Source organism: Fringilla coelebs, assembly GCF_963513975.1.
Source record: "Fringilla coelebs genome assembly, chromosome: 6".
NCBI lineage: Eukaryota > Metazoa > Chordata > Aves > Passeriformes > Fringillidae > Fringilla > Fringilla coelebs.
In genome coordinates, this window is record NC_140034.1 from 55,649,076 (window position 1) to 55,663,257 (window position 14,182).

At 67.3% G+C, this 14,182-nt stretch overlaps 3 protein-coding genes across 3 annotated transcripts; all 3 read left to right on the forward strand.

Annotated features, from left to right (window-relative positions):
• Nucleotides 1-1,579: 1,579 nt before the first annotated feature.
• On the forward strand, nucleotides 1,580-3,437 carry LOC311154952 (serine/threonine-protein kinase pim-1-like; the record flags this gene model as incomplete). The annotated part of the gene is made up of 5 exons (XM_084207814.1): nucleotides 1,580-1,642; nucleotides 1,739-1,789; nucleotides 2,078-2,444; nucleotides 2,844-3,020; nucleotides 3,334-3,437. Exons 3-5 carry the CDS (start codon nucleotides 2,099-2,101, stop codon nucleotides 3,435-3,437), a joined length of 627 nt encoding a protein of 208 aa, XP_084063940.1. The 5' UTR covers nucleotides 1,580-1,642; nucleotides 1,739-1,789; nucleotides 2,078-2,098.
• A 3,492-nt stretch (nucleotides 3,438-6,929) lies between these two features.
• LOC311154860 (serine/threonine-protein kinase pim-1-like) lies at nucleotides 6,930-8,787 on the forward strand (the record flags this gene model as incomplete). Its single annotated transcript, XM_084207645.1, has 5 exons — nucleotides 6,930-6,992; nucleotides 7,089-7,139; nucleotides 7,428-7,794; nucleotides 8,194-8,370; nucleotides 8,684-8,787. Exons 3-5 carry the CDS (start codon nucleotides 7,449-7,451, stop codon nucleotides 8,785-8,787), a joined length of 627 nt encoding a protein of 208 aa, XP_084063771.1. The 5' UTR covers nucleotides 6,930-6,992; nucleotides 7,089-7,139; nucleotides 7,428-7,448.
• A 3,492-nt stretch (nucleotides 8,788-12,279) lies between these two features.
• Nucleotides 12,280-14,137, forward strand: LOC311154946 (serine/threonine-protein kinase pim-1-like; the record flags this gene model as incomplete). The annotated part of the gene is made up of 5 exons (XM_084207808.1): nucleotides 12,280-12,342; nucleotides 12,439-12,489; nucleotides 12,778-13,144; nucleotides 13,544-13,720; nucleotides 14,034-14,137. The coding sequence occupies exons 3-5, from the start codon at nucleotides 12,799-12,801 to the stop codon at nucleotides 14,135-14,137; spliced, it is 627 nt and encodes a 208-aa protein (XP_084063934.1). The 5' UTR covers nucleotides 12,280-12,342; nucleotides 12,439-12,489; nucleotides 12,778-12,798.
• Between the last annotated feature and the right edge of the window lie 45 nt (nucleotides 14,138-14,182).

The following is a 14,182-nucleotide window of genomic DNA, read 5'->3' on the forward strand; positions in this document are numbered from 1 at the left end:
CACTGTGACGTCGCCGCGCTGTCGCTATATAAGACGGGCCAGCGCCCGCAGCCGCCAGTGCAGTCGCGATGGGACGTGCCGGAGCCACGAGTGACGGCGGCGTCCTGATGACTGTGCTTGTCCTGCTGCTGGCCGCTGTGACTGTCTGGTGGGCCCTTGGCCACCGGCAACCACGGAGCCGGCGGGCACGGACAGCAAAGAGGAGCAAGCGCCCCGGCGTCTGGCCCAGATGCCCACGGAGGAAGCGGGGAGCCCCTGTGGCTCCCAGGTCCCCCAGGCCTCGGGCGACTCCTCGCAAGCGGCCACGTGCTCCCGCGAGCCCCCCGGGCAGGCCCTGCGGCTGCGGCCCCTGCGTGGCAGTGGCCCAGGAGGTGCAGGAGCTGATGCGGCGTCTCTGGGCTCGCAATGGGACACGTGGGCCGCTCTACTCGGGGATGTGGCAGGCGTTGTGGAAAGAACTGGAGGAGCTGGTGAAGCGAGGCCACCTGCCCTGCTGTGGCCCGTCCAGCTCCTCCTCCCGAAGCCTCCATCCCTTCGAGAGGCTGCTCCCAGCAAGATTTTCCATCCCTGGGAGAGCTTCAAGGCCTGCGAGGATGGCACAGCAGGGGAGAACCGCCACCCCTGCAGGAACCTCAGGCTGTCAGAGACCCTGCGTCCTGGCCGCAGCCTCTGCTATCTCTGGCAGCCTCCATCCCTCGCAGAGGCTCAGTGAGACCTGTCAGCCTGCAGAAGGTGCAGAGCCCGTGGACAGGTCTCCAGGCTCCCTTGGGCTCACGGACTTCAACAACGCGGGCACACCCCTGACCCTTGACGTGGCCGGGGAAAGCCCAGAAGTCCGGATGGGAGCCCAGCCCGATCCAGGGGAGCCTTCTTGGGAGAAGCTGGCCGAGCAGCAAGCGTCCTGGAGCCAGCAGCGGCCATCCCACAGCTGCCAGGAGGCTGTGCCGCTTGTGCCGGCCGGCGACAGCCCGAGCCTGGTGGTGGAGACGAGCCTGGAGACACCAAGGAGGCTCCTCCATCTCCAGGAAGCTGTCCCAAGACAGCCCTCGAGGGCCACCAAGGGCTCTCTAATAGCAGGTGAGATCTCCTGAGGAGCTGTCTGAGGCTCCCCCGGGGCCCTTGAGGGCCGCGGCCAGGCCAGGCCAGGGCCCCTGAGAGCGGCCTAGTTGCTGGCTCTTTCCCGTGCCTCTCATGGCACGGCTTCAGAAGGCACTGCTTGGTTTGCAGCTGCTCCTGGGACGCCCTTGGGCGAAGCCTCGGGCTGCAGCCCCGGCCGTCGTCAAGAGCAGGGTCCAGCCCACGACGCCGGGGACAGCGACGGTGCCGCCCTGCCCCGCTGCAGCGGGGCTCCTGCGGCCGCCTGCGCGCGCTGCCCTGGCCCGGTTCTGCCGCTCGCCTGCCCGTCGGCCGGGGGGCGGCGGCCGCTGCCCGGCGCGCAGCAGGAAGCAGGTGAGAGCAGCGCGGCCCGCTTCACTCTCGGGCACTTGGCGGGGGGGTGGCTCCTGGGCGCAAGGCTGATGGCTCGCTCTCCACCGCAGGGCAAAAGGAGGAGCTGCAGGAGCTGTACCAGCTGGGCCCACAGCTGGGCAGCGGTGGCTTCGGCACCGTTTTCTCGGGCATCCGCCTCTCCGACGGGAGCCCGGTGAGTGGCCGCGACGGCCGGGCGTGGGAGGAGGGGCAGCGGTGGGGAGGGGCAGGGCCCGAGCTCAGCCCTCCCTCCTCTCTGCACGGCTTGCAGGTGGCCATCAAACGCGTGGCCCGGGAGAGCGTCCTGCAGTGGGACGAGCTGGTGAGTGAGCGGGGCCAGAGGGGCGCGGCGGGCAGGGAGAATCCCGGGGCGCCGATTGGGAGCGGGAGACGGGGGAGGGGGGAGCCGCAGAATCGCGGGCCTGGGCACGCCAAACAGCGGCGCGGGGCCGGACGGGGGGCACCCCCCAAGCATCCCCTGGGCGGGAGGAAGCCCAAGCGCCAGGGAGGCTGCGCAGCGGAGGCACTGGGGCGTGCCAGGCAGGGCGCAGCACTGCGGCCCCAGGGCAGCATCGGGCCACCGGAGGCACTGATTTTCTCCTCCTCCCAGCCCGACGGCACCCGCGTGCCCATGGAGATCGTGCTGATGGAGAAGGTGGGCTCTGGCTGCCACAACATCATCCAGCTCCTCGACTGGTTCGAGCTGCCTGACAGCTTCGTGCTGGTGATGGAGCGTCCGGAGGCATCGCAGGATCTCCTGCAGCTCCTGCTGGAGCAGGAGTTCCTGTGCGAGGAGATGGCGCGCTGGCTTTTCGTCCAGGTGCTGGAGGCCGTGCGGCACTGCACCGCCTGCGGCGTCCTGCACCGGGACATCAAGCCGGAGAACCTCCTCGTGGACCCGGAGAGCGGCGACCTGAAGCTCATCGACTTCGGTTGCAGCACCTTCCTCCAGGAGCGGGCCTTCACGCGGTTTGCCGGTGAGCCCACGGCCCGGGCCCTGCTCCCGGTGCCAGGCACTGCACGGCCCCACTCCCTCCTGGGCTGCGGGCTGTGGCCTTCAGCCGGCTGCCCTTTGGCATGGGGCAGACGCCGTGCCCCGGGAGCCAGCTGCCGTCCCTGCCGACAGAGGGGGGCGGCAAAAGCCGGCTCCCGGCCTCTCGGCTCGGCCGGCCCGCAAGGGCCTGGGCCGCTCCGCTGGCCTTCTTGGCCCTTGCAAAGAATGGTTTCTTGGCTTTGGCCAGCTGGCTGGGGGACACAGGGTGGCCTCAGGGGGGAAGCTGTGGCCGCGGGTGCGGCCCCTGCGTCCGCCAGGAGGCTGGCGCTAGGCGCTGGAAGGCAGCGGCCCGCGCCTGGACAGCGCCGCTTGTCTCCCCTAGGAACGCACGCCTACAGCCCGCCCGAGTGGATCACCCTCGGCCGCTACCACGGCCACGCGGCGACCGTCTGGTCCCTGGGCGTGCTGCTGTACGCCATGGTCTGTGGGAGCCTGCCCTTCAAAGACGACCGTGACATCGTGCTGGGGCAGCTCTCCTTCTGGCAGCAGGTCTCTCCAGGTTGGTGTCAGGCCCCAGAAGGGCGGGCTTTGGCAGATGGCGGCGCGCGGCCCACGCGCGGCTCCGCGCGACGTCGACCTGCCCCCAAGGGCCGGCCGCGGGAGGTGGCCCGTGCCGACGGGGTCGGCGTGGCAGGCGCGGCCGCGGGAGGCGGCCGTGTCCCGCCGCGCCGCTCTCCCGCGCCGAGCAGAGTCCATCGGGAGGCCGGCGCGGCCCCGAGCACGCGCAGCGCGGCCCGGGCCCCACGGGCGCCGGGGGCAGCTGGGCAGGAGCCTTCTGCCAGTGACCGGCCCTTTCTGCCTTCTCTCCCCAGAGTGCCAGCATCTGATCCGCTGGTGTTTGGCCAAGCGCCCCGCGGACAGGCCGGAGCTGGAGGAGATCTTGCGCCACCCTTGGGTGCGGGGCAGGCGTTTTTGACGCCTTGCCGGAGCCTCTGCAGCACCCGCTTACAGAATCCCACGCAGGACTGGGGACCCGAGAAATAAAACACCACCACACCCTTTGCGGCATGTCAAGTCTGGTCCTTGTCAGCAACTTCCGCTAAAGAAACCTCTTGGGAAAAGGGGAAATCCCAGTGCCCCCTTCAGCCTTTGTCAAGTTTCCCATGCCTTTCCCCATCCCAGGAGGGAGGGTACTTTTGTGTCTTCAAGCACAGGCTGTAGTGCGGGTAGGAGGGGCTTGACCGAGCCAAGAAATGCAACAGTGAAACAACAGCTGCCCTTTCAAACAAAGTGACGAGGGCTTCTTGGTGTGTCTCTTGAAGTGACACACGGGTCCCTGTGTGCATTGCGAGGGTCGGCGGCTGTGAGGGACAGAGACGACTGCTCTCCAGAGCTCTGAGAAGAACCAGAAGCGGCGGAACGTCATTTTGGCTTGGGCCCCCATGAACTCTTCCTCTTTCTTTCCCTCCCATCAGCGGCAGGCAAATGCGCACCAGGCCTCGTGGCTCATGCCAGAGCCTTCTTCCTCCCCAGGAAGCCTCCTCCCAGTTAGGGAGGCCCCCCTGCCCTTCCCCCGCCACTCCCCAGGACTCTCCAGCTCAGCCCCCCTAGAGCCAGGCCTGAGCCCCACGTGCCCTGGGCCAAGCAGGGATGGGCGGCCCTCTTGTTGGCCACAGCCACCACAAAGAAATGGAGGCTCCAACCTCTGACAAGAGGCCAGTAAAGCCTCAGCTCGGAGCATGAGGGGAGAAGACTTCAGGCTCCTCAGGGAACTGCTAAGCAAGGCCCCAGGGGGAAAAGGTCTCCTGAAGGTACTGGGCTCCATCAGTGCTGGTCGCTTTGGAAACATCACCTCCTAAGGGCACAGGAGCAGGCGATGCCCAAATGAGGGAAGCCAGGCAGGCGAGGCTCAAGGCTGGCTTGCCTGGACAGGCATCTTCTCTGGGAAAGAGGATGGAAGAGGAAGCTGTGTGCCCAGTGGAATCCAGGTCAGGAGAGGAATACACAGATGCTTCTAGCCACTGTAGGGAGAGATTTGGTGTTGTGAAAGCTCAGCGGGAGATGAAGGTGGCCAGAAATGCAGGGCATGATAAAAGAAGCGCTATTAAATACCAAAAAAAACCCGTTGCAGAAATAACATTGAAATAACATTGTCCCCTTCCAGGATGTGGATGGCCAGCTCACAAACAAGGACAGAGACACGGCAAAGGTGTTTAAGGTGCGTTCGTTGCCTCTGTCTTCGACGCTCGTCCCCCCTTTCCCAGTGGAAAACATTGCACTGGTGTACCAAGGGACACTGCAAGGTCCTTGAAGAGGGCAAGCCCCGCTCAGCAGAAACCAAAGCACCCGTGTTTGGTGCACAGCATTGCCGCGCAAAGCCAACGCGTGCCAGCTGTTGGGAAGAAAGAAACCGGATCTCAGTCCAAGCCAGAGCACCGTGGGAGCACAGTGAGCGCTCCTTGGCAAAGCCCGATTTATTTAGAGCAGAGGCACAGCAGAAGCCAGTGAGCTGCTAACAAGAAACTCTTCCTGCCCTCGACAGCCAGCTCAGGAGAGCTCCTCAGAGACAGAGGAACTCTGACTCCCTTTGTGTCTGGAGGATCTATCTTCTCAGGCACCGAGTAGTGGGTGTTTCCAGCTGGGAACGCTGAAACGTCCCGGCAGCCGTGGGCTTGAGGCCGCTGGCAGCAGCGCTCTTGCTGGTGCGCCACTGGCTCCAGGGAACGATGCCTTGCAACAGGCTGAGCTCCCGTTCTCGCTGCCAGCAGGCTTTCCCTGGCCACGTCCATCTTCAGCCACGAGCCGGTCCTGCCGATCCTGGAGGCGGGCTGGGCCGTGACGGCACAAAGGGGCTGAGCGCTGGCGTGAGGCAGTGCTGTGATGTCCCAGCACTGTGACGTCGCCGCGCTGTCGCTATATAAGACGGGCCAGCGCCCGCAGCCGCCAGTGCAGTCGCGATGGGACGTGCCGGAGCCACGAGTGACGGCGGCGTCCTGATGACTGTGCTTGTCCTGCTGCTGGCCGCTGTGACTGTCTGGTGGGCCCTTGGCCACCGGCAACCACGGAGCCGGCGGGCACGGACAGCAAAGAGGAGCAAGCGCCCCGGCGTCTGGCCCAGAGGCCCACGGAGGAAGCGGGGAGCCCCTGTGGCTCCCAGGTCCCCCAGGCCTCGGGCGACTCCTCGCAAGCGGCCACGTGCTCCCGCGAGCCCCCCGGGCAGGCCCTGCGGCTGCGGCCCCTGCGTGGCAGTGGCCCAGGAGGTGCAGGAGCTGATGCGGCGTCTCTGGGCTCGCAATGGGACACGTGGGCCGCTCTACTCGGGGATGTGGCAGGCGTTGTGGAAAGAACTGGAGGAGCTGGTGAAGCGAGGCCACCTGCCCTGCTGTGGCCCGTCCAGCTCCTCCTCCCGAAGCCTCCATCCCTTCGAGAGGCTGCTCCCAGCAAGATTTTCCATCCCTGGGAGAGCTTCAAGGCCTGCGAGGATGGCACAGCAGGGGAGAACCGCCACCCCTGCAGGAACCTCAGGCTGTCAGAGACCCTGCGTCCTGGCCGCAGCCTCTGCTATCTCTGGCAGCCTCCATCCCTCGCAGAGGCTCAGTGAGACCTGTCAGCCTGCAGAAGGTGCAGAGCCCGTGGACAGGTCTCCAGGCTCCCTTGGGCTCACGGACTTCAACAACGCGGGCACACCCCTGACCCTTGACGTGGCCGGGGAAAGCCCAGAAGTCCGGATGGGAGCCCAGCCCGATCCAGGGGAGCCTTCTTGGGAGAAGCTGGCCGAGCAGCAAGCGTCCTGGAGCCAGCAGCGGCCATCCCACAGCTGCCAGGAGGCTGTGCCGCTTGTGCCGGCCGGCGACAGCCCGAGCCTGGTGGTGGAGACGAGCCTGGAGACACCAAGGAGGCTCCTCCATCTCCAGGAAGCTGTCCCAAGACAGCCCTCGAGGGCCACCAAGGGCTCTCTAATAGCAGGTGAGATCTCCTGAGGAGCTGTCTGAGGCTCCCCCGGGGCCCTTGAGGGCCGCGGCCAGGCCAGGCCAGGGCCCCTGAGAGCGGCCTAGTTGCTGGCTCTTTCCCGTGCCTCTCATGGCACGGCTTCAGAAGGCACTGCTTGGTTTGCAGCTGCTCCTGGGACGCCCTTGGGCGAAGCCTCGGGCTGCAGCCCCGGCCGTCGTCAAGAGCAGGGTCCAGCCCACGACGCCGGGGACAGCGACGGTGCCGCCCTGCCCCGCTGCAGCGGGGCTCCTGCGGCCGCCTGCGCGCGCTGCCCTGGCCCGGTTCTGCCGCTCGCCTGCCCGTCGGCCGGGGGGCGGCGGCCGCTGCCCGGCGCGCAGCAGGAAGCAGGTGAGAGCAGCGCGGCCCGCTTCACTCTCGGGCACTTGGCGGGGGGGTGGCTCCTGGGCGCAAGGCTGATGGCTCGCTCTCCACCGCAGGGCAAAAGGAGGAGCTGCAGGAGCTGTACCAGCTGGGCCCACAGCTGGGCAGCGGTGGCTTCGGCACCGTTTTCTCGGGCATCCGCCTCTCCGACGGGAGCCCGGTGAGTGGCCGCGACGGCCGGGCGTGGGAGGAGGGGCAGCGGTGGGGAGGGGCAGGGCCCGAGCTCAGCCCTCCCTCCTCTCTGCACGGCTTGCAGGTGGCCATCAAACGCGTGGCCCGGGAGAGCGTCCTGCAGTGGGACGAGCTGGTGAGTGAGCGGGGCCAGAGGGGCGCGGCGGGCAGGGAGAATCCCGGGGCGCCGATTGGGAGCGGGAGACGGGGGAGGGGGGAGCCGCAGAATCGCGGGCCTGGGCATGCCAAACAGCGGCGCGGGGCCGGACGGGGGGCACCCCCCAAGCATCCCCTGGTCGGGAGGAAGCCCAAGCGCCAGGGAGGCTGCGCAGCGGAGGCACTGGGGCGTGCCAGGCAGGGCGCAGCACTGCGGCCCCAGGGCAGCATCGGGCCACCGGAGGCACTGATTTTCTCCTCCTCCCAGCCCGACGGCACCCGCGTGCCCATGGAGATCGTGCTGATGGAGAAGGTGGGCTCTGGCTGCCACAACATCATCCAGCTCCTCGACTGGTTCGAGCTGCCTGACAGCTTCGTGCTGGTGATGGAGCGTCCGGAGGCATCGCAGGATCTCCTGCAGCTCCTGCTGGAGCAGGAGTTCCTGTGCGAGGAGATGGCGCGCTGGCTTTTCGTCCAGGTGCTGGAGGCCGTGCGGCACTGCACCGCCTGCGGCGTCCTGCACCGGGACATCAAGCCGGAGAACCTCCTCGTGGACCCGGAGAGCGGCGACCTGAAGCTCATCGACTTCGGTTGCAGCACCTTCCTCCAGGAGCGGGCCTTCACGCGGTTTGCCGGTGAGCCCACGGCCCGGGCCCTGCTCCCGGTGCCAGGCACTGCACGGCCCCACTCCCTCCTGGGCTGCGGGCTGTGGCCTTCAGCCGGCTGCCCTTTGGCACGGGGCAGACGCCGTGCCCCGGGAGCCAGCTGCCGTCCCTGCCGACAGAGGGGGGCGGCAAAAGCCGGCTCCCGGCCTCTCGGCTCGGCAGGCCCGCAAGGGCCTGGGCCGCTCCGCTGGCCTTCTTGGCCCTTGCAAAGAATGGTTTCTTGGCTTTGGCCAGCTGGCTGGGGGACACAGGGTGGCCTCAGGGGGGAAGCTGTGGCCGCGGGTGCGGCCCCTGCGTCCGCCAGGAGGCTGGCGCTAGGCGCTGGAAGGCAGCGGCCCGCGCCTGGACAGCGCCGCTTGTCTCCCCTAGGAACGCACGCCTACAGCCCGCCCGAGTGGATCACCCTCGGCCGCTACCACGGCCACGCGGCGACCGTCTGGTCCCTGGGCGTGCTGCTGTACGCCATGGTCTGTGGGAGCCTGCCCTTCAAAGACGACCGTGACATCGTGCTGGGGCAGCTCTCCTTCTGGCAGCAGGTCTCTCCAGGTTGGTGTCAGGCCCCAGAAGGGCGGGCTTTGGCAGACGGCGGCGCGCGGCCCACGCGCGGCTCCGCGCGACGTCGACCTGCCCCCAAGGGCCGGCCGCGGGAGGTGGCCCGTGCCGACGGGGTCGGCGTGGCAGGCGCGGCCGCGGGAGGCGGCCGTGTCCCGCCGCGCCGCTCTCCCGCGCCGAGCAGAGTCCATCGGGAGGCCGGCGCGGCCCCGAGCACGCGCAGCGCGGCCCGGGCCCCACGGGCGCCGGGGGCAGCTGGGCAGGAGCCTTCTGCCAGTGACCGGCCCTTTCTGCCTTCTCTCCCCAGAGTGCCAGCATCTGATCCGCTGGTGTTTGGCCAAGCGCCCCGCGGACAGGCCGGAGCTGGAGGAGATCTTGCGCCACCCTTGGGTGCGGGGCAGGCGTTTTTGACGCCTTGCCGGAGCCTCTGCAGCACCCGCTTACAGAATCCCACGCAGGACTGGGGACCCGAGAAATAAAACACCACCACACCCTTTGCGGCATGTCAAGTCTGGTCCTTGTCAGCAACTTCCGCTAAAGAAACCTCTTGGGAAAAGGGGAAATCCCAGTGCTCCCTTCAGCCTTTGTCAAGTTTCCCATGCCTTTCCCCATCCCAGGAGGGAGGGTACTTTTGTGTCTTCAAGCACAGGCTGTAGTGCGGGTAGGAGGGGCTTGACCGAGCCAAGAAATGCAACAGTGAAACAACAGCTGCCCTTTCAAACAAAGTGACGAGGGCTTCTTGGTGTGTCTCTTGAAGTGACACACGGGTCCCTGTGTGCATTGCGAGGGTCGGCGGCTGTGAGGGACAGAGACGACTGCTCTCCAGAGCTCTGAGAAGAACCAGAAGCGGCGGAACGTCATTTTGGCTTGGGCCCCCATGAACTCTTCCTCTTTCTTTCCCTCCCATCAGCGGCAGGCAAATGCGCACCAGGCCTCGTGGCTCATGCCAGAGCCTTCTTCCTCCCCAGGAAGCCTCCTCCCAGTTAGGGAGGCCCCCCTGCCCTTCCCCCGCCACTCCCCAGGACTCTCCAGCTCAGCCCCCCTAGAGCCAGGCCTGAGCCCCACGTGCCCTGGGCCAAGCAGGGATGGGCGGCCCTCTTGTTGGCCACAGCCACCACAAAGAAATGGAGGCTCCAACCTCTGACAAGAGGCCAGTAAAGCCTCAGCTCGGAGCATGAGGGGAGAAGACTTCAGGCTCCTCAGGGAACTGCTAAGCAAGGCCCCAGGGGGAAAAGGTCTCCTGAAGGTACTGGGCTCCATCAGTGCTGGTCGCTTTGGAAACATCACCTCCTAAGGGCACAGGAGCAGGCGATGCCCAAATGAGGGAAGCCAGGCAGGCGAGGCTCAAGGCTGGCTTGCCTGGACAGGCATCTTCTCTGGGAAAGAGGATGGAAGAGGAAGCTGTGTGCCCAGTGGAATCCAGGTCAGGAGAGGAATACACAGATGCTTCTAGCCACTGTAGGGAGAGATTTGGTGTTGTGAAAGCTCAGCGGGAGATGAAGGTGGCCAGAAATGCAGGGCATGATAAAAGAAGCGCTATTAAATACCAAAAAAAACCCGTTGCAGAAATAACATTGAAATAACATTGTCCCCTTCCAGGATGTGGATGGCCAGCTCACAAACAAGGACAGAGACACGGCAAAGGTGTTTAAGGTGCGTTCGTTGCCTCTGTCTTCGACGCTCGTCCCCCCTTTCCCAGTGGAAAACATTGCACTGGTGTACCAAGGGACACTGCAAGGTCCTTGAAGAGGGCAAGCCCCGCTCAGCAGAAACCAAAGCACCCGTGTTTGGTGCACAGCATTGCCGCGCAAAGCCAACGCGTGCCAGCTGTTGGGAAGAAAGAAACCGGATCTCAGTCCAAGCCAGAGCACCGTGGGAGCACAGTGAGCGCTCCTTGGCAAAGCCCGATTTATTTAGAGCAGAGGCACAGCAGAAGCCAGTGAGCTGCTAACAAGAAACTCTTCCTGCCCTCGACAGCCAGCTCAGGAGAGCTCCTCAGAGACAGAGGAACTCTGACTCCCTTTGTGTCTGGAGGATCTATCTTCTCAGGCACCGAGTAGTGGGTGTTTCCAGCTGGGAACGCTGAAACGTCCCGGCAGCCGTGGGCTTGAGGCCGCTGGCAGCAGCGCTCTTGCTGGTGCGCCACTGGCTCCAGGGAACGATGCCTTGCAACAGGCTGAGCTCCCGTTCTCGCTGCCAGCAGGCTTTCCCTGGCCACGTCCATCTTCAGCCACGAGCCGGTCCTGCCGATCCTGGAGGCGGGCTGGGCCGTGACGGCACAAAGGGGCTGAGCGCTGGCGTGAGGCAGGGCTGTGATGTCCCAGCACTGTGACGTCGCCGCGCTGTCGCTATATAAGACGGGCCAGCGCCCGCAGCCGCCAGTGCAGTCGCGATGGGACGTGCCGGAGCCACGAGTGACGGCGGCGTCCTGATGACTGTGCTTGTCCTGCTGCTGGCCGCTGTGGCTGTCTGGTGGGCCCTTGGCCACCGGCAACCACGGAGCCGGCGGGCACGGACAGCAAAGAGGAGCAAGCGCCCCAGCGTCTGGCCCAGATGCCCACGGAGGAAGCGGGGAGCCCCTGTGGCTCCCAGGTCCCCCAGGCCTCGGGCGACTCCTCGCAAGCGGCCACGTGCTCCCGCGAGCCCCCCGGGCAGGCCCTGCGGCTGCGGCCCCTGCGTGGCAGTGGCCCAGGAGGTGCAGGAGCTGATGCGGCGTCTCTGGGCTCGCAATGGGACACGTGGGCCGCTCTACTCGGGGATGTGGCAGGCGTTGTGGAAAGAACTGGAGGAGCTGGTGAAGCGAGGCCACCTGCCCTGCTGTGGCCCGTCCAGCTCCTCCTCCCGAAGCCTCCATCCCTTCGAGAGGCTGCTCCCAGCAAGATTTTCCATCCCTGGGAGAGCTTCAAGGCCTGCGAGGATGGCACAGCAGGGGAGAACCGCCACCCCTGCAGGAACCTCAGGCTGTCAGAGACCCTGCGTCCTGGCCGCAGCCTCTGCTATCTCTGGCAGCCTCCATCCCTCGCAGAGGCTCAGTGAGACCTGTCAGCCTGCAGAAGGTGCAGAGCCCGTGGACAGGTCTCCAGGCTCCCTTGGGCTCACGGACTTCAACAACGCGGGCACACCCCTGACCCTTGACGTGGCCGGGGAAAGCCCAGAAGTCCGGATGGGAGCCCAGCCCGATCCAGGGGAGCCTTCTTGGGAGAAGCTGGCCGAGCAGCAAGCGTCCTGGAGCCAGCAGCGGCCATCCCACAGCTGCCAGGAGGCTGTGCCGCTTGTGCCGGCCGGCGACAGCCCGAGCCTGGTGGTGGAGACGAGCCTGGAGACACCAAGGAGGCTCCTCCATCTCCAGGAAGCTGTCCCAAGACAGCCCTCGAGGGCCACCAAGGGCTCTCTAATAGCAGGTGAGATCTCCTGAGGAGCTGTCTGAGGCTCCCCCGGGGCCCTTGAGGGCCGCGGCCAGGCCAGGCCAGGGCCCCTGAGAGCGGCCTAGTTGCTGGCTCTTTCCCGTGCCTCTCATGGCACGGCTTCAGAAGGCACTGCTTGGTTTGCAGCTGCTCCTGGGACGCCCTTGGGCGAAGCCTCGGGCTGCAGCCCCGGCCGTCGTCAAGAGCAGGGTCCAGCCCACGACGCCGGGGACAGCGACGGTGCCGCCCTGCCCCGCTGCAGCGGGGCTCCTGCGGCCGCCTGCGCGCGCTGCCCTGGCCCGGTTCTGCCGCTCGCCTGCCCGTCGGCCGGGGGGCGGCGGCCGCTGCCCGGCGCGCAGCAGGAAGCAGGTGAGAGCAGCGCGGCCCGCTTCACTCTCGGGCACTTGGCGGGGGGGTGGCTCCTGGGCGCAAGGCTGATGGCTCGCTCTCCACCGCAGGGCAAAAGGAGGAGCTGCAGGAGCTGTACCAGCTGGGCCCACAGCTGGGCAGCGGTGGCTTCGGCACCGTTTTCTCGGGCATCCGCCTCTCCGACGGGAGCCCGGTGAGTGGCCGCGACGGCCGGGCGTGGGAGGAGGGGCAGCGGTGGGGAGGGGCAGGGCCCGAGCTCAGCCCTCCCTCCTCTCTGCACGGCTTGCAGGTGGCCATCAAACGCGTGGCCCGGGAGAGCGTCCTGCAGTGGGACGAGCTGGTGAGTGAGCGGGGCCAGAGGGGCGCGGCGGGCAGGGAGAATCCCGGGGCGCCGATTGGGAGCGGGAGACGGGGGAGGGGGGAGCCGCAGAATCGCGGGCCTGGGCGCGCCAAACAGCGGCGCGGGGCCGGACGGGGGGCACCCCCCAAGCATCCCCTGGGCGGGAGGAAGCCCAAGCGCCAGGGAGGCTGCGCAGCGGAGGCACTGGGGCGTGCCAGGCAGGGCGCAGCACTGCGGCCCCAGGGCAGCATCGGGCCACCGGAGGCACTGATTTTCTCCTCCTCCCAGCCCGACGGCACCCGCGTGCCCATGGAGATCGTGCTGATGGAGAAGGTGGGCTCTGGCTGCCACAACATCATCCAGCTCCTCGACTGGTTCGAGCTGCCTGACAGCTTCGTGCTGGTGATGGAGCGTCCGGAGGCATCGCAGGATCTCCTGCAGCTCCTGCTGGAGCAGGAGTTCCTGTGCGAGGAGATGGCGCGCTGGCTTTTCGTCCAGGTGCTGGAGGCCGTGCGGCACTGCACCGCCTGCGGCGTCCTGCACCGGGACATCAAGCCGGAGAACCTCCTCGTGGACCCGGAGAGCGGCGACCTGAAGCTCATCGACTTCGGTTGCAGCACCTTCCTCCAGGAGCGGGCCTTCACGCGGTTTGCCGGTGAGCCCACGGCCCGGGCCCTGCTCCCGGTGCCAGGCACTGCACGGCCCCACTCCCTCCTGGGCTGCGGGCTGTGGCCTTCAGCCGGCTGCCCTTTGGCATGGGGCAGACGCCGTGCCCCGGGAGCCAGCTGCCGTCCCTGCCGACAGAGGGGGGCGGCAAAAGCCGGCTCCCGGCCTCTCGGCTCGGCCGGCCCGCAAGGGCCTGGGCCGCTCCGCTGGCCTTCTTGGCCCTTGCAAAGAATGGTTTCTTGGCTTTGGCCAGCTGGCTGGGGGACACAGGGTGGCCTCAGGGGGGAAGCTGTGGCCGCGGGTGCGGCCCCTGCGTCCGCCAGGAGGCTGGCGCTAGGCGCTGGAAGGCAGCGGCCCGCGCCTGGACAGCGCCGCTTGTCTCCCCTAGGAACGCACGCCTACAGCCCGCCCGAGTGGATCACCCTCGGCCGCTACCACGGCCACGCGGCGACCGTCTGGTCCCTGGGCGTGCTGCTGTACGCCATGGTCTGTGGGAGCCTGCCCTTCAAAGACGACCGTGACATCGTGCTGGGGCAGCTCTCCTTCTGGCAGCAGGTCTCTCCAGGTTGGTGTCAGGCCCCAGAAGGGCGGGCTTTGGCAGACGGCGGCGCGCGGCCCACGCGCGGCTCCGCGCGACGTCGACCTGCCCCCAAGGGCCGGCCGCGGGAGGTGGCCCGTGCCGACGGGGTCGGCGTGGCAGGCGCGGCCGCGGGAGGCGGCCGTGTCCCGCCGCGCCGCTCTCCCGCGCCGAGCAGAGTCCGTCGGGAGGCCGGCGCGGCCCCGAGCACGCGCAGCGCGGCCCGGGCCCCGCGGGCGCCGGGGGCAGCTGGGCAGGAGCCTTCTGCCAGTGACCGGCCCTTTCTGCCTTCTCTCCCCAGAGTGCCAGCATCTGATCCGCTGGTGTTTGGCCAAGCGCCCCGCGGACAGGCCGGAGCTGGAGGAGATCTTGCGCCACCCTTGGGTGCGGGGCAGGCGTTTTTGACGCCTTGCCGGAGCCTCTGCAGCACCCGCTTACAGAATCCCACGC